We start from the raw sequence: 27,581 nt of genomic DNA on the forward strand, positions 1-27,581 counted from the left end.
GCGTGTATGTGTTTGTGGTTGCGTCCCAAGATGTGCGTACAGATTTTCGCGGTTTTATGCATTTCAGGTTTCGACCACTCGGGCGATGGAATGGGGTGGCGGAGTATGCAATTCGAACGGGAATGTGTGCTGAGAACGATCGTATTGGTGTGTGAGAGTAGAATGAAAAAAGCGGGACAAATCGGTAGCAATGTGTGCCCTTCTATGTATACGGGTCGTTTGTTGTTGATAAAGGGTGGCGGGAAAGTGCACGCCGCGGGGTGTTTGCGGGGAGAGTGGTCAAAAAAGTGGCAGAAAAGAAGATGCAAACAACAACAAAAAACGATAATGAAAACCTTTAACGTGGAGGTTTGATTTTTTGTGTTGCACACACCGTCCGTGCATCCGATGCAAACTTCTCCTTTTCGTTCATGCCATTATCGTTCATTGCCCCCCGGGAAAATGGCCATGTGTTGTCGTGGTCCCTGCATAAACACAGAAATTGCAGTGCGTAAATCTTTGTGTAAAATCACATCACATGGGTTACATATGCGAAATTTATTTTTGTTGAACTACCGTAAAAATGTTATAGAGAATATTTTGAACGAAAATAACTTCACGCCGAACGCGTGCTTCGGAAGTCGTGTGTTGGGCATCCGGAAAGGGGGAAAATTCAATTCCTGCAGCGCAACAGAGGAGGTTATGGTTGAATTGTCCGACTCGAAAAATTTCCCCTAACAGGGGAAAAAAAAGAAAAAACAAAATCGCTGTCGTAAAACCCGAACCTAACGGTCGTTTTTTCGGGCCATTTTGCAAACAGACTCCACTGTCCCTTTCCTACCCGCTCTTTTTATGGGTCGACCGTGCGTTTTTCTCCCTCTTTCCCCCCCGGGTCGTCCTGTCCAGTGTCCGAGCGGGAACTAGTTTCCCTTGAAGGGAGTATGGAAAATGAGGAAAATAGAATTAACCAAAAAAAACTGGTAAAAAGCGACCCTGGATATGGCAAAGGTTTTTACCCCGCACGCACACCTCAACCCTCCCGCTGGGTAGATGAACGCACTCGAAGGGTCGAAAAAGGACACACAACGGCGAACACTCTGTACATAATATGCTGCTAAAAATCCTGGCGCGTTGCTTTTTTCCTCCTGTTTTGGCACCCTCTCCCGTTGGTCCGGGAACAAGCGGGACACGATAAAAAGAGAAGGTCCGTTCGACCGAAAACGGAAGGTAGGGGAAGGGTGGGCAAAAGGTGTTGTTCCGGAGGAAGGGAGACACGCGCGCTTTTCGATGGATGAGGATGGCTTTACAGAATTGGCATTCCAGTCCGATTTTTTAAGGGTTTCAATGCAATGGCACTACGAGAATTTTTCCAACAGTTGTTATCTAAAAAAAAAACTTGAAAACTCTTATACTAAATATAATCTAATCACATTATGCACTTTTCAACGTTGAGAGTTCGTTGAGGTGTTTGTAAATATGAGGATTTTTAAATTTCCTGCTTTGTTTCTACTCGTGATTCTCAATTTCAGTAGGATTCGATGAAATTTGTGTGTGTTATCTTGAGCAGAAAACCCCCCCGATCGAAAAAAAAATCCATTCATGCATCCGACAGTTTTTTCTCGTTCACCAAAAAATCCGACATTTTTTGCTTCGCCAGTATTTTTTCTGCCCACACTTCGTCCTCACAACTGCACCCACGCGGGAGAGCGAGAGCTGTAGTGAGAGCGAGATCAGCTCGCGAGAAGTAGTGAGAAAAAAAACGCCGCCTCGTGCACCGGCGAGACATGTGAGAGAGGCGGCACAAAAAATGAGCTCCTTTGTTATTGTAGAGAATTTTGACAGCCTCACGAAACTACCTGTAAAACGGTGGGCCATTTAGATGTGCATGTGTCAGGTTTTTTGTGTACGTGTGCTCGGAGTTCGATGTTGTGTGCACATGTAGGAAGAGAATTGTAATTTGGTTGATTTTTATTTTGGTTTTATGTACCATTCTTAGAATCCGTCCGTATGGATGCTGCACTATGTAATGTTCAAAACGGTATTCGCCATACGAACGTGTTGCGTATTGCGTCCGCGCGAATATTCTGAGTGTGGCGAAAAAACTGGTTTGTTTTCGTACGAGTGAGACTGCTGCTCGTCTCTTCACTCGCGGCGCCGCGCGTTCGATGCTCTCTGCCCAAGTAACATTTTCAAACATGTTGCGCATTGTCATGAATGTCACACATTCTCCCTGTCGCAATCGTTTTTTCCAGAAAACTTATTAGTTCATATAGAATCTCTTCTCTTCTTCTTCTTGGCGTAACGACCTCTTGGTCATGCCTGCCCATTAAGGCTTACGAGACTTGTTTCTCTGTTGTACGTGGATAGTCAGTCCTCTCGTACAGGGGAGGGTCCGGTCTCGGTTGGGATTCGAACCCACGCCGTCGAAGTGGTGAGCCCCGGCGCTCATGGACCGATTAGCGATTAGCCACTTCTAATTCCAAAAGTAAAAATATATTTGATTTAAGGAACTACAGTTATATAAAGCTTCTAGAGGACGGATCCAACATTTCACTGCAAAATAAATAAAGTTTGACACTTCAGCTGAAAATGCTTAAAAACCTCTTTTGGATCACTGCGATGAAATATGCATAAAAATATTACAAAGAATTGTAAAATTTTAATTCATTGCAGTGAAAAATTATATTCATCTTCTAGCAGCTTAGTACATTTTTTGTGGGATTCTGCAGGCGCCAATCAAATAACGTCTGTCATAGATACATGTAGTTTAGTTGGTACGTTAACATTAACTTAAATGACAGAAACGATGAGTCAAATACCATGTTAGCTTAACATCATCGCATGGTTCGTCAACCACAGGTTTCGTTTTGATTACTGAATTGGCAACGAATACCATCATTTTTCAAATCCGTTTTTTATTTTTCAAGATAAACCTTGGCGAAAGTTGTGGCGAAAACCAAATGCGTTGTGTTTTTGCCATCAAGTATGAGGTTCACGAGAATGTCACGCGAATTGCGTGTAAAAGGAATGGTTGGACTACCAATTGCAATTAAATTATAAACTCGGGATTGGGTGCATTTTGGGAAACATCTCTTGATGTCGCGCTTTTGCGTGCAACAAGCACGATTTCGTCTCAGCAACGTGCAACATGGCTGAAATTGTTACTTGGGAGGGAAGCGCATGCCGCGGGATGTGAGTGGTGTGTGTGTGAGTTTGTGTGATGAGCGTGAACGACGTTTTTTGTCGACCCACCGCGGATCCCGGAGCGCGGCTTCAATCTGTATCCGAGAGTCGGCAAGTACGGGAGTTCCTCTCTCGGTGCGGTCGTGGTCGTCGCGGTGTCGTCGGGCAAAAAAGTGGCCAGAAAAACAGCACACATTATTCGGTGCAAAGTAGAGGGAAAAAAGCAGCGACCGTTTCCCCCGAAAACGGAAAGGTGCCCTGCGGCCAAAAAATACACTAACGCCACGCTCCCGCGAACGGGTTTGGTGCGTTTTCCCTTCCCCGGTTGTGGCTTTTCGGTGGTGTGACGTTGTTTTTTTTTGCACATTTCTGTTTAGTTTTCCGCGCGGTCGTGTCCAGTTTTCCGTGGAAATCTGTGCAGCAAGTTTTTTTTTTAAATTTGTCTCCCCGCTGGTGGCGGAGGATTTGCGTTTCCACTTTTTTTCAAGTTGTCTCCTCCCCGCCTTTCGGCCGCCCTGAACGCTGGATTGCTTTCCTCCCTCATCGATAAGTACCCCCATTTACGGGTGTGTGTGGGTGTGTATGTGTGTGTGTCTGTTGTGTGTCAATTTTGTAAGAGCTCGTTGAGGTGTTTACTTAACTTCTTCTTTTAAACCTTATTTTTTTGATGACCTAAACGGTGTGACGGTGTATTGGTTCATTTACGTACAGTGAACAATTGTTTGTTAGTTTACACATTAAACTTGTTTACCAGAGAGTTTGCTGGTTGTTGATAAAATAAAAGAAAATTCATTGTTTCTTGTTATGTTTGTGCAATTCGCTCCAAGAAGATGGCCTTTCTTCTGTTGAAGTGTATTTGAAGTGTTTAAATGAAAGAATCGGCAATACATTCGTACAGATGCTCTGGAAGGATTTGTGCAATTTCGAGCGGAGTGGAGACAAAAAAAGGCTGTAATCGTCGTGCGCGAATGTGTTTGTGTCTGAATAGGTAAATTTCAGTGTGCCACCAGAGTGCCAAGAGAAGAAGAAGGCGCCGATTGAGCAGAAAAAAATGGTGGCGCACAAGTACGACGATGAGCTCGCGGAGCGATGGTGTGGAGCTGAGCCGTCATCAATCGGGGGGGGGGGGGGAGAGGCCGAAACATGGCGCTCAATTGCACGCGAGATGCTCCACAGCGGGAGTAAAAATTACGAAGAGAATCTTTAAAAAAAACGGGTCCATCTCGCAACTCATCTCACTGAAAAGTGCTCGCTAAGGCAGCACAAAAAAGCGGACCGGCGCGTCAAAAACTTACCTCTAGCAAAAAAATCGTAATCTCAGCTGAAAACGAACGGAGTCCGTGCTAGATAGCGAGAGAGAGAAGGAGCGAAGAGAGAGTTTAGATCAGAAAGAGAAAATGTGAGAAGATGCTTTGCGTGAGAAATACCTTCGCGCGAACGTGAGCAATCTCAGGTAGCTCATCTCAACTCGCTCATCTCGCCGATCTGTTTCGCGGAAAAGGGCACCCGCCTGAACCAGTTGTTCGCGATTGGCATTGTTCGGGTGTGCAGTTTTTCCAATTTTCCTGCGCCGGGTATAATGTTGGGTCCAGGATGTTTTAGTAATATTTCTTTCAATTGTTTGTTACACAGTAAATACTCGGAGCAAGTTCGATAAAATGGCAAGTGTACGAGAAATGAATCCTTCCTAGATTAGGTGACAGCGGTGTTGTGAGTCGAATAGTGGTAGCAAACAAAAGAAAAAAAAACAACAGTGGGTAGCAGTATAATCAGCTCATTTTCACAACTCGCGAGAAACAATAACAAACGCAGTTCCATAAGATATACGCTATTAGCGCGGCTCTTAACGCCGGCATTTCTCAAGTGGTGGATGCAGAAAGAGTTTGCTTTCTGAAGTTTGGGAGTGGAGATTTTTGCGTCCAGAGTGTGCAACAAAAAATGGCTCCAGTGTTTGGGCAGCTACTGTTGGCGTCGGAGGAGGGAAAAATCCAAACGACCGACATCCCGGTAAAGCGGGAAAAAAGTGAGGAATCCGACGACCTCGAAGATGTAAAGGTGAGTTTTCTTCAGGAGCTTGATGTTGTTTGGGGTGGTATGAAACTTGACCTTAGGGAACATGATCCATCAGTTTTTCAAAAGAAATTTCTATAAATATTACCAGTCGAGATGCATCATATGCATCATATCATCACCAATTCAACAGCAGGTTTTATGAGTCGCACCAAAGCGTATATGAATAAATTCTTCATAATGTCACCGGAAGAATGTTCAAGTGTGTCCTCAAAACTAAGGATGGAATGTTCAAAACTACATTTCGCAAAGGGACGGAAACATAAAGCCAATGGCAACGAGCCACCCCACACACACATACAAACAGCGGTGATGACGATAATCCGGCACCCGTGTAAAAAGGGAACGAAGCAAAGGATTTACTGGAGTGCAGCGGCTTGCATTTATTGCATTGCCGAGCGTTTGCAACGGACTGCGGGGTTACCTCGTGTAGTGGTTGTTTTACCTGTCGCTACAATTCAGGTGGGTACTGTGCAAGTCTTGCATGATTTACGCATTCCATTTCTCGGAACACGGAATGAAAAAATAAGAATGGTATAAAATTTGTTTCCCAACAGAAAAACAACACACCCACTCACACAGCGTGTCCTTTTGGGACGTGTGTCCTGGAGCAAATTGATCGTTGGAGAATTGTTTGAAACGTTGCTCAAAAAGAACGTAAATACCAAACGACTAACACAACCGGTACACACAGTGCGCGATGAAACCGGGGGAAGGGAAGGTGCTGGAAAAGCGAATAAAACAAGACATTAAAAAATAACAAAATATCCAACAACAGAAACAACAAAACAATCCACCGAAAAATAACAACACCAACAACGATTTGCAGAAGCACCGTCGAACGAGAAGCGGACGGGAGGATAAAATAAAACCCGAGAAAACGCGCTTTTCTCGTGGCAGAGAAAATGAAAGAATAACAAAAACATCACCACACTTCAGCGACAGAGTAAGGGAACGATATGCCTCGGATCTTTCATCCGCACACACATGCTTGCGATCGCGTTCCGTCCACCTAGTCCTCCTCCCCTTTCGGATGTGCACGCCGTGGAGTCTGGAGCATCGTGTTGAACGCCGGGCATCGCGTTCGTTTTATTATTTTTATGACTCTTCGTTCTTTTTTCTTCCCTCCCGTTTCGATAAACTCCTGCTCCAAACGGGAATCGAAATTGTTGTCCTCTCCCCCAACGCTGCTCGACGGGGTGGCGCGGGGGTGGGATAGGGTGTGGTGGGTGTGTAAAAAGAAAACAAGAGCACCGAAACGTAAGAAATAAAAATAATAAACGAAACGTAAAACGTTCTCGTCTCGCCGCGACTGGAATGACTCTTGTCATTGTGTCCATGAGAGATGCACGAGGGCAGCCAGAACGAAAACGGGAAAATAAATCCGAGAAGTTTTGGGCAGCGGCATGCGGAGTGTGAAAACGGGTGGTTCCGTGGATGCTGCGATGTTGGGGGTGGTGGTTTTGCTGTTCATCTTTCTTATTTATTTTTACCACGCCGTTCCCTGTCGAAGCCCCTTCGCCCCTGACTCTCCTGAGACATAGATCTTGCGTTCTCGATCGTGAAAGCCAAGGCAAGGCTAGTGAGAATGACTATGAAGTGAGCAAAAGAATACGGTCCCCTGGAATGGAAGGTGGCAAGAGGACACTGCACTGGCGTCTCCGATGGGGCATAGAATATTTTCCAATTTCCAATCAATACGACAGCCAACGTGTTTTGGGGCCATGGTGTAGATCAGAGGTCGGCAACTCGTGATGTGATGCAGGTTAGATTGAAGCAAATTCGATGACTTCAAGTTTTGGCTAGAAAAGGGCAGAATTTCAAATACTACTGCGAATCATCATTTTTAATTAAAACTATTTTCTGACTTTTTCTTTTTTTCATTTTGGAAAGAGATTTAACTTTACTCGATAACTTGTAATGGAATAATAGATTAAAAAATCAAATGACATTGCTCAATAATTCTAGTTGAGAGGTATTGATTTTACGATACAAACATCTTTTAAGCAAAAGCAGTAGTTGCCGAACCCTGGTGTAAAGCATCTAGAAATGGGTGCGTGCACGAAGAAGAATAAATATCCCTTTTCGTTGCAACTATGTACGATATAAGCAAGTGGGATAAGAGGGCAAGTGAAAGGGCAGGATGTTAAGTCGGATGGAAGAGTTGACTTCTGAGGGATAATAGTGTCGGAAAAGACTTTTGCCGGTGCTCTAGAAGGCAGTCATGGAAATCCCCGATATTTTCTTTCTCGTGTAGCCCCAGAAACAGCAAGTCTTTCCGTAGGGGCAGGATTTTGATTCCCTATTTACCTTTCTTTTTTTGAAAGGTTTGATGAAAACGACTTGAAATTATGAAACGACATTACTATTTTTACGTCGCCATAAACCAAGCTAAAAACTTATTGTTTTTTTTTCTAAGCCACATACAAATTTGTAGTGATCCATCGTATCTCACAATTATGACACAAAAATATCTCCATTATCCTTTGGAATCTGATACGATCAAATCTTAATAAAGCTATGTAGCTTTTCTATTGAGCTTTCTTTACGTTTCCTTTGCAAACCTAGCCAGGATATGTTTAGGGCGGTGATACTGTATGATTTTCTATCGTCAATTTTTTATCCTTATGAGTGTTCTTTGAAAATGAAAAACCACATTTATCCACTATCGGCGAGTGTTGGAAACAATTTTCTTAATTTTTGAAAAAAATTTCACTCAAAAAAACTGTTTGTGTAGCTCAGAAACCACCACACCACATTCAACATTAACTTCTCCTAACGGCCATCTTTTAAAATTTGCTCAATTAATTTCAAGCTTCCTTGAGTTTGACTTATGTTTATTGCGTTTATCACCATGCGCATTGCAAAAGAAGTTTCTTGTTGACATAGGGCCGGAAAGGGAACACAAACGAAGGGTTAAGAAACTACCAAAGACCTGGACCCCTCTCTCTGTCTTCCGCTGTGTTCAAGATGACCTAAAAGAGCAAGCGAACGGTTAAACGACGGATCGATCGGTGGTGGTTGGCTGTTTATTTTCGTTCCTTCTCTTTCCGACCCACGGTTTGTTTATGTTTGATTTTACAAATTGGAAAGATAATTTGGCGTAGTATTCAAGATGGGTTAATACAAGCACACTCTGCCCGGCTTCCAACCGAAAGACACTTTTCGACATTTTTTCCGCCAAATTTGTTGCTCTAACAAACCCCTCTCCCGCCGTAGTTCTGTGACCCCTCCGAACCCCCCTTCCAACCTGACGAAGAGGGGTTAGGGTAACGACGAAACGGGGAAAGGGAAGCCTTGTTGAGCTCGAGAGCTAAATGGATATTGAGTGACGCACAATTTGCATACTTCCAACTACCGAAGAGGCTCCAACCTCCGGAGTAGGAGCGGGTGGTAAGCGTTCTTGCTCGAAGGGCGCAGAAATGTGCCCGTGGGGGGAGGAGGGGAGAGTGGTGTATGTGTTTGGTGTGTTATTTTTCGCCACTTCACGCCAAATTGAAATCTTGAGCACAGCAGTCGTCTCGCTGGCAAACTTTACCTACCTCGCTGTGTCTATGTTGACCCCCAAGCTGTGTTGACCAACCCTCAATCCCTCCGTGTGTTGGTTCGCCAGCATCGCTCAGGTGTATAATTGTTGTTGTCATTTCCATCCTCGGATTCTCGTTTCGCGGGTGGGTTCGTTTACCATTTCAAGTGTGCTCTAGTGGTACTACTAATTTTCTGTCTGGAGTTCCGGAGGACAGTTTACTTATCAGCGGTATAGGCGGTCCTTAATTTGAACACCTGAGGGACGTTTATAAATTTTCGAATATGAGCTCTAGGGAATACATTGAAACGTAGGAGAAAATTCTCCCTTTTCTTAAATTTTAGAAATTTCATAGAAGATCGTAGCAATACTTGAAGATATAAACTCACCAATTATTTGCAATATTGTTCCTAAATCTGTTTTATCACTGATGTGCAATTAACAGCCTCGTATTCAGCTGGCTCTCCCACTGTGTTTAGATGGCTAAAGACGTTCCCCCAGAAGGCTTAATCCTATTCTTCATCCGCTGCAGGGGGTTTCGGGTGGAGTAGAGCCTGTTTCAATGCCATCCCCCCGATGATCCTCAGCCTCACAGCACAAACGCTCTAAAAGAATGACGTGACCTTGAAGTGAATGGCAAATCGAATATTATGCTACTCGCAACTCCATTAGATCCGTCACCCTCCACGTTGTTGTTCTTCGGAGCGAACGGCAACCAGAGGTAACTCTTGAAACGGAGCGGGATGTAGCGGTCTTTAGGACACGGTGGATCTTACCCACCGAAATTTCACGGTCATGGGCCACAACACAACCACACTGGGAAGAGGAGGGCGAGGTAATTTTGACAGAGGCGCTACATCGCGCTCTCCTTCACTGTCAGCCTTCATCACCCTTTCGTCAAACTATCGTTTCTCTTTCTCGCCTCCCTTCTGTTTAGCGACCCAGTAGTAAACATTAGAAGTTTCATTCGATCCGGTTTGCGTTGATTAATTAGGGGGGCCTCAAATAGGTGCTTTTGGGCTCGCGGAACTTTGGCTACAGTCTAGGTCACACGACACGGGGAGCCCGCTGGCTGCCGGAAGAGAAGCGGCGTGTTTGGAGTGCGTTACCTTTGAAAGCGCAAGTGGTTCTTTTGAGAAGTTGTCCGTATCCCGAGAGTCATCCTGTATACGAGATACTAACACTTCATTAGGCTTATTTTTCAATTTTCTATCGCTTCCATAACAAAACCCTCGACAGAAGGGGGGCGCCGGTTGTGTTGTGTTGGTTGAAATTGGATAAAACTTTGTTTTAGGCCTCTCTGCGACCTTGACGGTGATCGTGCTTTCCGTTCCTTGCGGCGACGAAGTAGAAACACTGTACAATGAGGTGCCATAAAGGGGTTAGAACAGGTTTCGGTGGCAAACTGCTGGATGCTGGTGAAGTTGGAGAGTGTTTATTTTTTTTACGAATTTCGAACAGTGATGCTTTCTGGCAATGTTGTTTCACCCTTGTTACCCGTAGGACGGTTTTATTTCTGCATGGCCCTGTTAAATTAAAAATTTATATTTTAGATTTTTAAATCGAGAAATGGACCGGTTATCACATATCCTATATTCCTTTATGGTGCAAATTATCCTTTAAATCGATAAAAACAATCTCACCCAACCACGATTTGATTCCAAAACCCCGCTTCACGTTGTCGATAGAACGCTTAATTTGCTGCCCATAAAATCATCATAAAACTCGCGCAAAATGATTAATGGCCACGTTCCACCAGCATATATCGAACGCAGAGAGGAGGAGTCAATGAAAGGCGCCTCTCAACAACAGGTCTTCAACAGGGACAAGGGAGGCAGATGATGAGGAGGGGAAACAGCAGCACGTGGAAGCATAATTACGGAACTTCATTGGCGTCGCGTTCATATGCGCATTAATGCGCCGAGCAGCAACTGGTCCATCACATATACCTCTCCGATGCAGGGAAGGAGAGTTCATTAGTAAGGCTTCTGCTGCTGGTTGCACTACTAATGGTTGCTGGTTTTTCCATGGAAGGGAGCTACTAGCAGGGTTCTTGGTGTGTATTTGCGACAAGTTGGCAGTATAACAACGAAACACTAGATGTAAACGACACATTTTGGATGATTAGTAAAGATATAACCAATGGAAAGGCAAGGACTATAAGCAATGTATTAATCAATCTTGTCACATAAGTCACCAGGAATACATATATTTTAACTAAAGTTGTGTAATTCAAATTCAGATTCATGAATCTGGATGATTCTTTACGTTATGGAGATCCATGAATCTTTTAATGAGAGATTCATGAATCCCAAAGATTCATTAACCGATGAAAAGTGATGAGCAAAAAATGGGAAGAGAGAACTCTTTTCTTTTGTTCGCATGAACATCCTCGCCAATGGAAAAATCATGGAGATTCGTGAAAAATCCATGAAAGATTCATTAAGGTTTCGAAAGATTCATAAACGTTTGACGATTCGAATCCCAAAAGATTCATGAATCCATCTGAATAAATCTAAGGTGAAAGATTCATATCAATTAATCACGCCAAAAGATTCATAAGGTACAACACTAATTTAAAATGTCTAAAAGTGTGTTTTTGCAATATTCTACTATTTTTTTCAGATTTTTTTTTATTTGAAGTAAGTTTTCTTTAGAACGTGCCGTTTCTGCGTTCTAAACCTATTAGAATAAGTTTAGTAATGGTTCTAAGAGTTTCAATTCGTCGGTGTGCGATGCCGACGCTCTTCACAAGCTCAAGAAAATTGAATAAAATATCCATACATTGCAATATTTGTCTGAACATTCTCACTTGAATATTCTATTGGAACGAATATAGAGAGGGATACAAAGTTCAAAACGATTCAGCGTAGTTAAGGCTTTTAGGGGACGAAAGTCAAGAGTACAAATAGTGGAAGGTACAAGGCCGCGCTGGTAGAAAGTTTTTGAAACAAATTAACTTATTTGTGTCGGGATGCTTTGGATGCAATCTATCTATATCTATAAAATTCTCGTGTCACATTAGTGTTAGTGTTCAAACAGCTGAATTAAGTTTAATCAAATTTTATACACATGTTCTTTGATGTAAAAAAAGGTTTTTAACCATATCTCACGTCTGGAAACTATATACTTTTTTAATTAATTACGATTTTCTATCATGATATTTTGGTTTGTTTACATTCATCTATGACATATGAAGTGTAGTCTCAAACGGTCATAGCTGCATGCCTTTTCAGAGAGCGTGGTGAATTGATTTCGAACAAATCGTTTTTTTTTTCAAAAACAAGAAAAATAATCATTGCTATTTGTCGGTAATGATAGCAAATTTTGTTTAGTTTTGGTATCTATGACATATCGGTAAATGCAAACGTCGAAGCAAAAACATGCAGTTTTCAACTCCCACGAAGCTGTAAGTTATACGACAGAATTTTTACAGTACAAAAACCAAATAGTTTCAACAATTCTATGTCGTATCAAAAAGTGTTCAACCGAGTCAACTAGCATTTAAAAAAAAAGCCGAATATCCGCCTTCGGATAGTTATTTACCTATAGATTGCAAAGAGGAAAGTCTACTAAGGTTAATTGATGCCTCGTTAGTCTCCTTCAGCTGGTTGGAGTGCACTCCACAAGCTTTTAAAAGGCACCGGGTCTTACGGATGTGTGTTGCCGGACTTTGCTTGGACGTATTTACTTTCAACTTCTTCCACCAATTGCACGATCGTATATACTAATGACGACATTGTGTTCCCCTCTCCCCCTCTCTCTTCAGCAGATGTTCAGCTCGAAGGCCGAGCTGCAGCTGGCGATGCGCGAAACCAAACCGTTCAAATGCACCCAGTGCACGAAGGCGTTCGCCAACTCGAGCTACCTGTCGCAGCACACGCGGATACATCTCGGCATCAAGCCGTACCGGTGCGAGATCTGCCAGCGCAAGTTCACGCAGCTCTCGCACCTGCAGCAGCACATCCGGACGCACACCGGCGACAAGCCGTACAAGTGCCGCCATCCCGGCTGCCCGAAGGCGTTCTCGCAGCTCTCCAACCTGCAGTCCCACTCGCGGTGCCATCAGACGGACAAACCGTTCAAGTGCAACTCGTGCTACAAGTGCTTCACCGACGAGGCCTCGCTGCTCGAGCACATCCCCAAGCACAAGGACTCCAAGCACCTGAAGACGCACATCTGCCAGCTGTGCGGCAAGTCGTACACGCAGGAAACCTACCTGGCCAAGCACATGCAGAAGCACGCCGAGAAGGAGGAGAAGCGGCGCAACAAGGCGGCCGGTGGGGCGAACGCGTCGGCGGCCGCGGCCGCTGCTGCCGCCGCGGCGGCCTCCGCCAGTGGCAACGCCACCGGCAACAACAACAATAACAACAGCAGCAGCAACGCGAACAACAACACGAACAACAGTAGCGGGGGCAGCCCGGGCCACAATGGGGGTGCTGGGGCGGCGGCGGCAGCGGTGGCCGCTGTGGCCGATGCGGCCGCAGTCGGGCTGGCGGGATTGGCGGGGCTCGGCCTCACCAACCGGATGGGCGGAATGGTGGGCAACGCGGCGGCCGCGGCGCTGGTCGGCGGTGGCGACCATCCGTACTGGCCCAAGGTGAGCCCGGACTCGGCGGCCGCTAGCTTGGCCGAGGCGATGCAGCAACAACAGCAGCAGCAGCAGCAACAGCAGCAACAGTACGATTTCAGCAATAGCGGAGGAAACGGAGGCGGCGGCGGTGGCGGCAACGGGGGAGCGAACGGCAACAACGCCAACGGTAAGTGGCCCCAGTGAGATGCGGACGTGCGCCCGGTTTTCCAATTGCCAACGGAACAACAGTGCGGTGCGAATGCGCCTGATGGTAGCTTATCTGTTCCATCTTTCCAGATCAACCACATCATCATCGTAACTTGAACGGCGGCAGCAGCGGCGGCAGTTCCGGCAACTCCGCGGACGACGTCGGCGAGGACCTGGTGGTCATCCGGCACAATAACTCCCAGCAGCAGCAGCAGCAACAGCAGCACGTCAACAGTAACCAATCGAACTCGAACTCGAACGGCGGCGGTGCGTCGAATTCGGCCTTCACGCCCATCAACGTGATGCCACCGCATCTGACCGGGCTGGCGGCGGCCCACCAGCACCACCAGCAGCAGCTGGCCCAGCGGCCCTCGTACCTGTACGACGCGATCAACTTCCAGAACTCGCAGAAAGCGGCCGCACTCAATCAGAATGCGGCCGTAGCGGCGGCCGCCGCAGCGAACGGGTTCCCCAACCAGCTGATCTCGCTGCACCAGATACGGAATTACGCGCACCAGCCCGGCGGTGGTGGTGGTGGCGGCGGCGGTGGTGGTGCCGGTGGACTGATAACGGGCGAGCATCTGCTGATGGGAGGCGGCGGTATCATCGGGAAGGTGGAAAAATAGTCTGATGCTGCGGGTCGGCGTCGACGATGACACAGCCGTCGTCTTCGTCGTCGTCGTTGTTCGAAGCGGAGGGTCAGGATTTAAAACCCCCTGTGTCCCTCGTCCACCTTTCCGACATCGGGGACGGATGGTTGATGTAAAAAGCAACAAACAAAACAAACAAAACAAACAAACATACAAACAAAGGAGGAAATTTATGTATCTCTGTTTACGAGGGCGACGCAGGCGAGTGGTAGTAGTAGGAAGTAGTAGGAAAAATAGCGTGTCTAGCGGTAAAGTTGTCGTAGTTGTAGAGCAGTAGGTACACCGGGTAAGGTGCACACTCTCTCCTCCTTACAAAGCAAAGGATGTCCTTACCTTCGATTTTAAGTTCCCATCCACGACGACGGTACACGACGCACTTTTCGCTGTACCTGCCACGGTCGTTGTGTAATTATTATTAATATTATTATTATCATTACTATTAGAAAGATGAGCGCTCCATCGGAGGACGGAATAGAAAGCGAGTGAAACGAGATAACAAAACACTGAAACATAATCATTGCGAACCACCAAGGGCGAAACAGTGTAGTGGAACGCTTCCCCATGGTGGGGAAAAGGGGGTGAAAGGAATGAATTTAGACACGAAATTACTTTCTTTCCTGTTTCGTTCTTTGGCTCCGATTGTTAAAAATTACCCATTTCAATACTTTTGCCTTACCATTGGTCATAGTGTCCTTTTTTTTCTATTGGATTTCGTTTTTATTTTTTATTGTTTGGTTCAAAACTTTATTTTTTCATCCTAAACACACACGCACACACGCATGCATGCACGCACGCACGCACGCACTTTCTAACATAAGTCACGTATGAGTTTAGGCTAAAATGCGCTCGATGCAAATGGGTAGCAGCAACACACACACAAAAATGAACTTTCGAAGGTGAATTTATTTAAAAACACAATTCCGAATCGCCAGAGGACGAAACAAAGATCGTAGAGTGGCGCGAACAAGTTTTAGGTTCCCTTGTGTGAAGCTTACCATGGAAATTGCACATGTTTTACTTTAAACCTTGGAACGTGATCCTCCCAAACTGTATACATTGCTTGCACCTAGTGGTAAAGGAAGGATCTCGGTGATTATAGTCAGTTAAGATGAGCGCACGATCGTACGTTTGTGTGCGTGTGTGTGTGTGTGTGTTTGTGTGCGTGCGTGCGTGCGTGCGTGCGTGTGTTTAAGAAAGCATCCGTCGTGCTGAGGTACGCGAAGAGAACAAATAGATGTAACCCATTTCTTCGGCAAAAGAAATGCTGCAGCTTAGGAATAACTAGGGTCCTAGCAATTAAGTATATCGCCATGGATTGGCGATAAACGGGAACGATCGCAAATGGATCAAATATGGAGAACGGTTAGAGGAAGGTAGTAGAATACACGTCCTTTTAATATCCAACCCACATACGATGAGTTATGCGTTATTTTTTCTTTCCATGTTCCGGTGTTTTATGTTTGCCGTTTTTTTTCTTTGTCAACTCCCGGAGAACTCTCTCTGTATGGATGATGATGAGGGGGGGGAAGAAGTGCACGGTGCCGCTGGAGGATTGCAATTGTAAATAGAAGGAGAAAGTAGCTATACATATTAATAGTACGTCGGAGACATATGTGTATGTGCGTGTGTGTGTGTGTGTGTGCGTGCGTATATTCTGTTACGTAATTGTACAAAAAAAAAAAACAAAACTTAGAGTTAAGTGAAACCCGGCGTCGGTTCCGTTTTGATTGTCCATTGTAGTACCACCCGCTCGCCTCGATTGAAGGAGGATGTGGATATTTCGTTGACGTTCAAATGCATTTAAATTCCTGCCCTTTTTTGGGTGGGAAGCCCTCCCTCAATCCCTTCAGCAAGGGAAGGAAGGGTTGGAAAGGAGTCGGTCTTCTGGGGGTTTTTTTGTGGCATAAGGATCACCGAACCCGGAATTGATCCTCGCTAGGACACACGCCTCTCGATGTACCTACTCCTTCCGAATCCTTCCCTCCTCTGGATGCATCTCTTTGTTCGTTGATGGAGTTCGGTTTGTTGGTTTGTTAACATGTTGCTCGTTTCGTTGGCCATGTGGAGTGGAAGTACCCTTTCGAGCCGTAACCTACCCACTGCACCATCTCTTGATCGTTAGGTGAGAGTATCTATGTATGTATGTGTATGTCTGTTTGTGTGTGGTTTTTCTAAGGAAGGTGCAGTGCTCAAGGCTACAATAAGGAGAACCCGGATCTACCCCATTTCACCATATGCCATCAGTTGTTTAACTTTCTAGAAGAAAGAGAAATCCGAAACGAGCAGCGACAGACCACAAACCTCGGAAAAGCACACACACATACACACACATACGCGATGCTACGATCACCTCAAAATGCTTAAATGACAAATTTGCTCTAAGAATTTCTAGTTTCTTAAGGAACCGCGCGACGGGAGTGTAGAATGGTGTAGAAAAGAGGGATAACGAAAGGGAAACTATACTTAAACACGTACACGAAACGAAACTAGAAAACCACACAAACTAAGCTTAAACAACACATCCGAATCGTAACCGGTAGGAGGGATTCGCGAGATGCGGTTCGGGATGGGTAAAATGGAGAAGAGAACATTATTATATTATTAATTAAACAGAACAAAAGTAAAAAACGAAGAAAAATCGATACAAAATCAACCACACACAATGAATGCGATCATATGTAGGGTAGGTTTAGCGGTATAGAGCTCTTACACGTAAGTGTAAAGGTTAGCTTGTTGGGAAGCTAACAAATGGAATGGCAAACCTAACTCACCATCCCCCTGGCTGCAATGTGCGGGAGGGGGAATGTGAAAGAAAAACAGAAAATAGGAAGGAAAATACAAAACAAAGCTGGAGATCACCGAAAAACAAGGGTAAAGGAAAAGGATGTATAATAAAAACGCGAGGCGATACCGTAGCTGGTTAATGTAAAACAAAACTTTTATGATTAAATAAAAACAGAGTAAAACAATGATAATTTAAAATAAAACCAAACCAACTGAGTTGCTTCATTCTTTTGTGGATGCAAATTGAAAGAAAAATGGAATCGTTTGTTCACTTTGGTTTTACAAGTGAGTAACGACGAATATTTGGACTTCAAGAAGTTCAATTACAAAGCGCGTGGGAAAATTAAAGAAAATTATAATTTTTTGTGCCACTTTCTGGTTACCAATAATTTAACGCTTTTCATTTTGTACGAGAGGTTGCTTTTGAACTATCTAATAGCATATTTGAGGTTAAACTTTGGTTACCACAAATGAAGCACAAAATGGATGCAAACTGCTAAAACCAGTTAGAACTGAAAAAAAATTAATATTAAAAGTAACTGAACAGAACAGCCCACTTTTTCGGTTACATGAATAGTGTAAATTAACCAATCAACTACCGCAAAAACTGCTATTCAAGCGACGGTATTAAATTTCCTTATAAATCACATACAATCGAATTATGGTTTTGTTAGCCTATTTTCTTTATTGTTTGTTCTACACACAAAAGTACACATCTTCATGCGAAGATGCTTTTACAGCCTCACACACGTACAGTACATTGTTAACTTATCACGATGACGATGACGAGACGTGACCGCTAAAATCTCCTTCATCCGTATCCTCGGCCGCCAGTAAGCGATGCGCATAAAACCCAGCCCGAACCAACGTTGCGTACAAATGGCCAACATTACTTGCAACAAAATGTACCGTACTTACGCACCTGATATGTAATGCATAATTGTTGCATTAAAAAAAAAACAGGGATATAAAGGGTAAAACGCTACAACTAAACTAAAAAAAACAAGCTAAAATAATCATTTAAAAAAAAGAACTGCCCAGTTTACGTATATATGAACAATAAAACAAGAAATACAGAGTAACACGATACGGCACACTAAACGTTAAGCGTTAAGGATCTTGTACACCCATAGCCAAACAGGGACACTTTTTGTTTGCACTGCATTCACCTACACTAAGCGTAATAGAGCAGCTGTGTAAAATATTGTTTAATAATTTGTATCTAACAAAAACAAGCCTATTAATCTTGGAATGGCGTGATTAAAATAAAATAAAAAAACAAGGCATCTTTTAATACATTTACGTTGGACAATTTTCGCCTCTCACACGCTGCTTATACTGTACTGTGGAATGGTTATTTAGATTTATCTACTAAACCTCTCTCGGCAGCACTAGCCTCCAATAAGGATTCTTCGAGCCCTATCTATCTGGGAAGAGTTTTTCTTGACCCAACTCCACCACCATTGCCACCGGTGCCGACCGTACCGGGCCCAATACCGATGCGTATGGTGGCCGCCGGTGTCCCATCGTCTGCGCCGTGACCGGTCGCCGCGGATCGTCCAGAGAGCGCATGTTTGGTGATGTTGTCCGTCTGCAGTATCATCACCAGCAGCCGATCGAACAGGATCAGCAGCAACCGGGTGTTGAGCTTCTTGTTCTGGAGCATTTGGAAGAAGTTCAGCAGCCCACTGTTGCACGTCACCGAACCGACCACGTGCTTCAGGTCATCGGAGAGCAGCGCAAACAGGGAAATCTTGGCCGCCAGCTTCGTGCGCAGCCGGGTGCTGTCCTCGCGCAGCGGAGTGCTCGGGTTAAACCGATCCCCCTCGGGCCACACGTTGTTGCTGGGCGGGGGAAAACGGGAATCAAATAGACGGGAAAATTTAACGAAACACATTTTTTAACACGCTAATCATAAATAATGCAATGATCCAATGATGGTTAGGATGAAATCAAAACTAAAATTTCTTCTCTGTTTCGTGGCAGTCAATTAACGGTAAAAAATAGAGATCTTATAAATGACAAATGCGAGAGCTAGTTGGACATTAAATGGGAGTTTCTGTTTAACCGATGTAATTTACTATTAAGGCTTAGTTCATATAGCGATGGGGACCTTTGCATTGCGTGTATCTTTTATACCATTACTCCAATTGAAAAACTTTGTTTGAATGAATCATAGGTTTTGATATAAAGGGTGTCCCAGAAAGTATAAGCACGATTTCAAAATTAGGTAAAAAATAAAACCTGTTCCAGAAACAGAATTTTTGTTTCATAAATTGTGTTTGGGTTCTGTTCTGGACTATTTGGGAAAAACAAAAATTTTAAAAATTTAATCGTATGCTAATGACCGCACTTTTGATCTGTCGCTTCCGATATGGCTCAGCACAGACTTGTCATGAACGGTTTTCGACACTTTTGAACGGTTTTACAGTTTTTTTGAAAACTGTCGATGTTTTTCGAAGCTTTAAAATGTTGTCTCAAGTGTGCCTTCGTTAGCGCCCAAAATATCTCAATTGGTCTGGTCTTGGTCGACTCTTCGTCCACACAGCAGCTTGTCGTACAGCTTCCGGGCCCGATGTTTAATGCATGCAGCCTAATTTGCACTCCGTTTCGATTTCTTTTGGATTTTGTACGATTTTAAATTCAATCTTGCCTTGTCTCATTGGACGTTACTTTTTAACGTACCCATTTGTTGAGCCACATCGCGAATGGAACTTTCCTATTTTTGCTTGAATGCTTTTGCTCTTTCCCGGTTCAACTGTTGGTCGATAGGACCAGGTTTTTGACCACTTTTCGGCGTATCCTCGAAGCTGGACTCCTCCCGAAACTTTTGGATGGCGGTTCGTACGGCTCCGATACTCACACCTACCGATTTCGCCAATTTCCTTAGCGAAATGTAAGGAGTCGAACACCATTTGTGCAGAACGCTTTTGCGCTTTTTGACGGAAATGCCTCGCATTTTAACAGAAACGGTTGAAAAAATAGTTTCGATGCACTATCTAGTAGGTTTGAATGTAAACAATCAAACACCCGAAGAATCAACTGTTTGGCGTCATCCGTTTTCCAGAAACTTAATTTAGAAATCGTGCTTATACTTTCTGGGACACCCTTTAATACATTTTTTTAAATATGAAAAAATTACTCTTCGATTTTACGAAGAAATTCTCGAACTTTTCTGTTGATACCGTCCATCCAATTCCTCCAATTCTTCATTTGTATTGTGTCATTAGCTACTGCTTGCTTTTTCTTTAATTTTTTTTTTCATTATTGCCCAATATCGCTCTATTGGGCGGAAATGGGTGCAGTTTGGTGGATTCAGCGTTTTTTTTATATGAATTGCACGTCATCGTTGTACCATTTGTAGCACGTCCTTGCTATGATGGCAGCATGCTAGATAGGGTCAAAACCAGACTGGACCATCATGAGACCTAACAAATGCAAAACAAATTTTCCTAAGGCACTCCTTCTTATAAAGTCCGAATACATGTTCTTGTTCGTCACAAACACGGTGGTCTTTTCGCCACATGAGCGAATTCCTTGCGAAATCATAATTTTTTTAGCGAATTTATCAGCGAAAGCAAATTTGAACCCCTTTGGGACGTTGCCACGTGCATAAGCCTTATAAAAATAAACGCCCAGGATTTGTTTGAAATCGACTTTCACGTAGGTTTTATCATCCATCAAAATGCAACCATGCGGTTTGGTCAGCACCAGATCGTACAGCTTCCGAGCCCGGTTTCTGGCCATTGTTTGTTGCCTGGCAATGTTTCGATTTCGTTGTTTACTGGCTCGAACACACTTAAACTCTTCTCGAAGTCGGATTTACCGTACAGTAGAGCGGTCGGCGCTAAGAGTTTTGGAGATTTCAAACCATAGTACGAGATGTTTGGGTTAGTCTTGATTTTCCGCATGACTCAATCGCAATTGACGATTCACGGTTCCACATGGTCGCTTAGTTTGCATGTTACGGGCATTCGTCTGTGTATTTTATCATATACAGAACGAAACTTTAAAATAAAGTAAACAGTTTGTGGTCATAGATGAAGTAACCAAAATTTAGTTACCATAGATGAAATAAAGAGGTCAGTTTACAGTTAGCTCATCATCGTGCGCCATGTTTTTCCAGACGCTTCGATGATCTCCAATCATCAGTCAAATTTAGTTGAGTAAAACCGTTAGAAAAATAAGAATATTATGGCAACTTCACGGGGTTCAATTCAATTCAATTTGGATGAACCAAAACGATATTATTCATTTGTGCACCATTACATGACATTTTGCTTTACGCGTTATCCCTCCAAATTACTTACAGTATAGCTGACAGCACCGCTTCGAGCTTGTCCATCATCAACAGGCTGCCGGCGGTCTGTACGATGCGCTTGTTCGTCGCGTGGCTCACCCAGGGCGCTCCGAGCAACCGGTTGATGAGACCCCGGCGCAACCATTGCGATTTGTTCTGCAAATCGAACACCTCGTCGAGCAGATGGAGCGCGGATGCGAGCGCCGGATACTCCGATTGCTTCAGCTCGAGCGTCGGAATGTCCTGGATGTCGTAGAACGTGCGCTCCTTGAGGGCACCCTTGCTGAGGAACATTCTCGAGATGCCACCGACGAGCGTGTCGGGCATGTTCCGTATTTTGCTCATGCCCGATTTAAGACTTTCGATCTACAAAAGAAAAAACCGGGTTCAATGTTGTCGAAATCGTAAGATGGAACTTCAATCTAAAATTCGAAAATCTTATGATGTACCGTCTTGACCACCGGTCCACCGTGCATCTTCCGATCGTCAGTGTCCGGCTCGAGGAAGTTCCGTATGATCGCCATCATCTCCTCGGACTGCTCCGCCCGGGTACAAATTTGCGCCAGGAAGTGGTTTAAAATCTCCATCCGATGTTCGAGCACCGCACGCTGCGTGTTCTGGAAGGCTTTCTTCGCCGGAAACGGCACCCCCTCGAGGGGCTTAAATCGTTTCACTAGCAGCTTCTTTAGCTCCAGAAACTTCGAGTAGCGCCGGTAGATGTGCCAGCTCTTGTGGTGGTTATCCTCGATCACGTGCACCTGTATGGCGTACACGGCGTAGTGACCCTCGCAGTGGATCGCCGTATTGATGATCCGGGCGGACAGTTTATGCCGATACTGGGCATGATGCTGATGATGGTGATGGTGGTGATGGTGGTGATGGTGATGGTGTTGCTGATGCTGCGTACTACCATCCTCCAAGTCGAGATCGACCACATCTGGCACGGGTGGTACGATGAAGGGAAGAACATTGCGACGGTTCGGCACCATCGGAGCTTCACTGCCCGAATCATTGCTCGAGCAGTCGGACGCTTGGCGCAGCTGCTCGATGTTGAGATCGTTAATGGCCGCAAACATGCCGGTACAATCGCTATGCGAACGAGCGTGCTTCAGATTGCTCACAGTCGTCGGGAACAGACTCGAGGGTGACGGTTTTTTCACGCTTCCGACCGCTCTAATGTCATGCTCTTCCTTAACGTCGTTCTCGATGGGTGCCGGCGGACCACCCGTTGGCCCGCCCGGCTGCTGGTGGTCATCGTCGTCGTCCGTTTCGTTGAACAGAATGTCCCCACTGTTCGAGTCACTCGCACTATCGCCCATCGCCGACAGTGGACCGCCGTGCACGGTTAGATGGTCCAGCGACGGCATATCTTGATCGTGCGCGTTGTGAAAATCCAGCTCGCGGAGCAGCTGCTTGTAGGCCACGCTCTGGTAGAAGTTGTTCAGAAACACTTCCTCGTTCTTCTGCTTCTCGTAGATGTACTTGCAGATGGAATCGAACCACGTGTTCTCCGGCTGAATGGACGGATCGTTCAACCGGAAGTTCAGTGCCTCGATCAACCCCGGATCGATGTTCAAATAGTTGGCGGACTTGGGTTGCAAATACTGAGCGAGGAAAAAAGAAAAAAACATGATAAGACAATGAAACATATAACTGAACGCTTCTTTTATAAAATTTTGAGGTATATAAGGTTTTATACGATCTCGTTTACTAACTTTCATTATAGTTTTCATGCTTGTTTTGGTAAAGTTTGAAAATAAATATTGAAATTTACATTTCCAAATGTACAATGTGCAATTAATTTAGATTGATTTCATTATTATTATATAATTAATTAATTATTTAATTCAATTTTTAATTAATTTTAATTCGGTCAAAACGACCGCCATTTGGCTTCTAGTGTTAACTGAATTTGATGTTTGCGAGAATTCGTAAACCCAAATTTAGTGTCAATAAATTTAAAAAACAGATGATTTTAGTGCTTTGTAATATGAAAAACTGCAATAAAAATTATTAAATTAAATAAAATTATTTGGTTTGTGCTAAGAAACCAAATACAAATAATTTAATACCAAAATGCCTGTTATAACTACTTATAATAAATTTCTACAACTACAAAATGTTTACGGTCACGTAAAGTAACGACCCCTTAAAAACCACTCAAGCTGTGTGAGCTACATAAAAATAGCTGCCTTACCTCCTGGTAAAGATTTGTAGCCTTATCCCGAATGCTCCGCAGCACCTCCTCGCGGCTCAACTTCGATTTGTTTACCTGAATCTCTGAGAAGCTTTGGCTGGTGGTAATTTTCCATTCTATCAAGGGACGTGCAATGAAAAAAAAATGAGTCATTAAGCTAACCGGAATGTACTATCCGGAATGTCCGATAGAAAATACTTACCCTGAGCGGTGAGATAAAATATCACATACTTTTGTAGGTTTAGCACACTAAGGTAGTCCAAATAGTAGGACACGGCCAGCTCCTTGCGCAAGATGTCGTCGAGGCTCAGCTGCGGCAGGTTGGACGATGCTTTATCACGCTCCGTTTTGCCAAAATCTTAGTGATGGTGGAGAGAATTTTATTTTATTTGAATGATATTTCGACAACAATTAAATTTCATCAGAGGAATGCGTTTTGGAAAGAAAAAAATACCATTTTTGTTATTCTGCAAATGGCTTATCCTCAAATCGATCAGCTTTTGCGTATACTTCAAGCTGGCCAGTTCGGCACTGCAGCTGCTGTCCTTGTACTTGGCGTCCATCTCTTTGGTGATTAGTTGCCGGCAGGCCCGTAGCTCGGACAGATCGCTCGACTGACGGATCATCTTCAGCAGAAACTCGCCCGCCGGTGGATCCTTCGTGAACTGTTTGGCGATCTGTAGGTTGATAAAATCCGGATCGGTGAGGGTGTTGAACAGTGGCCGCAGCAGACTGTTCGCGAGCAGGTTACACAGCAGCGTACGCAGCGTAAGACAGTTGAAGTCTTCCTCGGGCAGCACAAAGTACAGCACCGTCTCGGAGACGCGCTTAAAGTACTCGTTGAGGGCTTCCTCGTCGGTGCACTCGCGCCGATAGTCCTCGCAGAAGCCAAAGAACGCGTTCAGTAGTGCCACCTCCGGGTCAACGAGCGACTGCTCGTCCACCGAGACGTTGTAGAAGCGCGAGTTGGCCACATTTTTCTGTACGGCCGCATTGCCCAGCTGCCAGGTGAGATCGGTTTCGCTCTTGTTCCGCCGGTGGCCTTCCACCTTCAGGTTGCGTCGTTGAGGTGATAGCTTCTCGTGAATTTTAAGCCGTTTCTGCTCCGACGTGGATGATGAACAGCCTGATCCGGACCCTGAAGCCGCCGCCCCTGCCGACGACGAAGACGACGAAGCTGATCCAGTCGATTTGTTTTTGCCAACGGCTGCCGTAGTGTTCGCAACCTCCTGCGAAGCGAGCCGATAGAAGCGCGTGTGCTTGGCCAGATCGTCGATCAGGCGGGTCGTCATGAGCGGCAGTAGGTCGGCCGAACGCATGCGTTGGCACAAGTTCAGCACGAGCGTTTCGATGCTGGTGCGGATGTTGCACTCCGAGAACTCTCGATTGTCCGAAACGACCGTGTACCAGGAGTCGATGAAGTCACGCACCACGTAGTCGAAGATTGTGTGGATAAGCTTGTCGACCGGTTTGTTGCCGCTGAGTATTTTCCTTTTCCTCGGCGAACCGGGAGGCGTTTCCGTGTGCTGGTGCAGCAGGACATCCGGATGGGGAAGATAGGATTTGAAGGAGGACAGTGGCGTTGAGGCGACGGATACTTCCTCGCCGATCGAAACATTACCGACTGAGGGAAACGTAAGTAAACGAAATATGATTTATAAGGCGTACGAGGAATGAAATTAGAAATAATTGTCTCTTTTTAATCTACCGTCCAAAAATCGAAGTTCAGGGATGTTCGAATTAACTAACCATACATTGTCCATTTTGTGAATGTGTATAAAAATTGTATTATTCCTTCATACGAATCGAATGACAGTTGAACTAAATAACACAAATGTTTAAAGCAATTGATTTCTTTAAAAAAGTTACATTTAAACAATTCGTGAGACATCCCATAGCCAACCTAAGTCTCTATTTAGTCTAGCTTTTAAAATCGAACAAAATCAACTAAAACCCTACACCTCCTTAAGCGAACGAACAAAAGCAAAGCATATCCTCGGTCCAAGCGTTCAAACGGGGAAATGGAACATATGAGTACAAGTTTGATAGCGATACCAATGAATTGTTGTGTTGTGTATATTTTTACCATCTTTCTTCCGTTGCCGATCCACGTCGTGGTTCGTACCACCAGCCGACCGCTTGTCCGTGTGTATCTTAATGCTCTCGAACGGGTTCCAACGGCTTCTCTCTTCGCCGGGCGATGGTTGACGATGCTGCTGTTGCTGCTGCTGGTGGTGGTGTTGATGGAGATGATGCCGGTGCGAACGGTGGTCCTCGTGCTGCTCTGGACTGTTATCTAGAATGGTATGGTCCCGTTGGTGGAAGTGCAAATGACCCCGGTGCATTAGGTGGTCCGTGATTGCATTGGTTGGCTTCGTTGCCGGCGGAGCCTCGCCGCCACCGGTGTTCCGTGGTTCGCGCTTCTTAAACAGTAGCTCAATGCCAGCGTCGAGAAAGTTGCGCCTGCGACCCCCACCGTTCCCTGCACCCCCCGGTCCCTCACCACCGGTGCCGCCCGAGTGGGTGTGCGCTTTCCGGTTTCGACTCGATTCGGTTTGAACTTTGATGTTGGGCGAAATGAGCAGCAAATTACCGGGCTTAGGGTCACAAACTAGTTTACATGTGTACGCAGTTTTTAGCGCCCACCGGTCACAATCGGCAGGATGGTGGGAACAGATTTGTTAAGTTTCAAGCCCGCATCGAGCGATAGTAGGATTGATGATGCAATTATTTCCCATTAAAACGGGTGTGTGCGTACGGGTGCAGTAAATTGATTTTGGTTTCACGGGCGGTTCGCAAATGCGTGAGGAAGAATGTGTGTAGGAAATAGAGAAAGAGAAGAAAATGGGGGTTTCTGGATGAGGCGAAAGTGTTGCTAGCAAAACAGCAAACATCCAAGCAGTAAAGTATGGACCCGAATGAAACAAAAAACAAAAAATAGGAAATGAACTGTGTGAATACAAATGTGAAACAAACGAGAATGGGCATTTGGAATACATATTCACAAAGAAAGAACTTAAGCATGAAAAAGAAAACACAAACAACGGAACAAACAAAGAACGAACAAAAACAGCCAATTTGCAATCAAACAGAAAAGTAAACCCCAACTGGGAGTTCTACACTAGTGTACATAAACATTCCTTCGTAGCCCATTACATACCAATGCTAAGTCCAAGCGTCTTTGGTTCGTCCAGAGGGTTCTCAAGTAGCCCACTATCAAGAAACTTGTCCAGATCACTATGCTGAAGGTACAGAATGGTGAGAAATCTAGAACGAGGAAACAACAAGACAGCACAATTCGCGATTAGCGGGATGCGTAGACTGCGCTGCTGATAACGGCGTGCACGGCGTGTCCGTACCCGAGCAAGAACGTCACCAAACCGATAAACATCGTCGTGACCCAGAACACTCCGAACAGATTGACCGACACAGCGACGCTGAGTGCGATCCAGCTGGCGTATTTGAACTCCATCGTGGACGGGAAATTAGTAAAGATTGACACACATCGCACGTTGGCGCTTGGTAACACGATTCACGACCACCGCCTTCGGTAATGTTGGAACAGCAGCATCGCGTGCTGGCGAAGCTAAACGAAAAATAATCTCCCGCAGGCAGAATCGAACGAGCGAACGACACGGTGATTGTTTTGTTTCTGTGATGTTTTTGTTTTCGTGTCTTACTACCCCGGTGAAAATGCTACGCCAGTTGATCGTACTGTCAACTGGGATTGTGCAGTGACAGTCGACATAAGTCGAGTTTAAAAATGTCGACATTTTATAAATTTAAATTTCAATTGAGGTAAAACCACCGTTGACATTATAAAGTAACATATTTATATAGAAACATTATATAGTAAAATTTTTGCAGTCAGTTTGATATTTGATAAGATTAATCAGATAGTCAGTTTGATATTTGATAAGATTATGATCTTTATTCGCGTTAAGGCAATCAGCATAGTTGTTTCGAGAAAACAGAACATCGGAAAGCCCTCAAACTTTCGGTAAATTACTCAAACAGCAAGATTACTGAACGCGGGAAACACTTTACATCGCACAGAAGTACACAACAAACCTATTTTCCGAAAACGGGCAATTCATCGTTCCTGCCAAATC

At 44.7% G+C, this 27,581-nt stretch overlaps 2 protein-coding genes across 2 annotated transcripts in view; one reads left to right on the plus strand and one right to left on the minus strand.

The window, feature by feature from the left end:
- Positions 1–14,627, plus strand: part of LOC131289994 (zinc finger protein squeeze-like) — a 34,221-nt gene extending 19,594 nt beyond the window's left edge. Inside the window, exons 3-4 of the mRNA XM_058319370.1 lie at positions 12,531–13,518; positions 13,629–14,627. Of these exons, the coding sequence (XP_058175353.1) occupies positions 12,531–13,518; positions 13,629–14,164 (1,524 nt within the window). The 3' untranslated portion in view covers positions 14,165–14,627. The remainder of the gene's footprint in view (positions 1–12,530; positions 13,519–13,628) is intronic.
- Positions 14,628–18,233: 3,606 nt separating this feature from the next.
- On the minus strand, positions 18,234–26,964 carry LOC131287051 (sorting nexin-13-like). Its single transcript, XM_058316067.1, has 10 exons — positions 26,829–26,964; positions 26,630–26,736; positions 25,556–26,080; positions 24,652–25,093; positions 23,924–24,579; positions 23,672–23,827; positions 23,470–23,585; positions 21,722–22,876; positions 21,283–21,638; positions 18,234–18,816 (listed from the first exon to the last, which is right to left on the minus strand). Exons 1-10 carry the CDS (start codon positions 26,939–26,941, stop codon positions 18,396–18,398), a joined length of 4,047 nt encoding a protein of 1,348 aa, XP_058172050.1. The 5' UTR covers positions 26,942–26,964; the 3' UTR covers positions 18,234–18,395.
- Positions 26,965–27,581: the final 617 nt, after the last annotated feature.

Source organism: Anopheles ziemanni, chromosome 3 (assembly GCF_943734765.1).
Source record: "Anopheles ziemanni chromosome 3, idAnoZiCoDA_A2_x.2, whole genome shotgun sequence".
Taxonomy (NCBI): domain Eukaryota; kingdom Metazoa; phylum Arthropoda; class Insecta; order Diptera; family Culicidae; genus Anopheles; species Anopheles ziemanni.

Excerpts from the sequence above, each read along its gene's own strand:
- LOC131287051 (XM_058316067.1), bottom strand. The coding sequence starts at position 26,941 with ATGGAGTTCAAATACGCCAGCTGGATCGCACTCAGCGTCGCTGTGTCG. Across the intron at positions 25,094-25,555 it reads TCGGCAACGGAAGAAAGATG|TCGGTAATGTTTCGATCGGC; the intron begins GTAAAAATATAC and ends CGTTTCCCTCAG. Across the intron at positions 18,817-21,282 it reads GCGGTGCTGTCAGCTATACT|CAACAACGTGTGGCCCGAGG; the intron begins GTAAGTAATTTG and ends TCCCCCGCCCAG.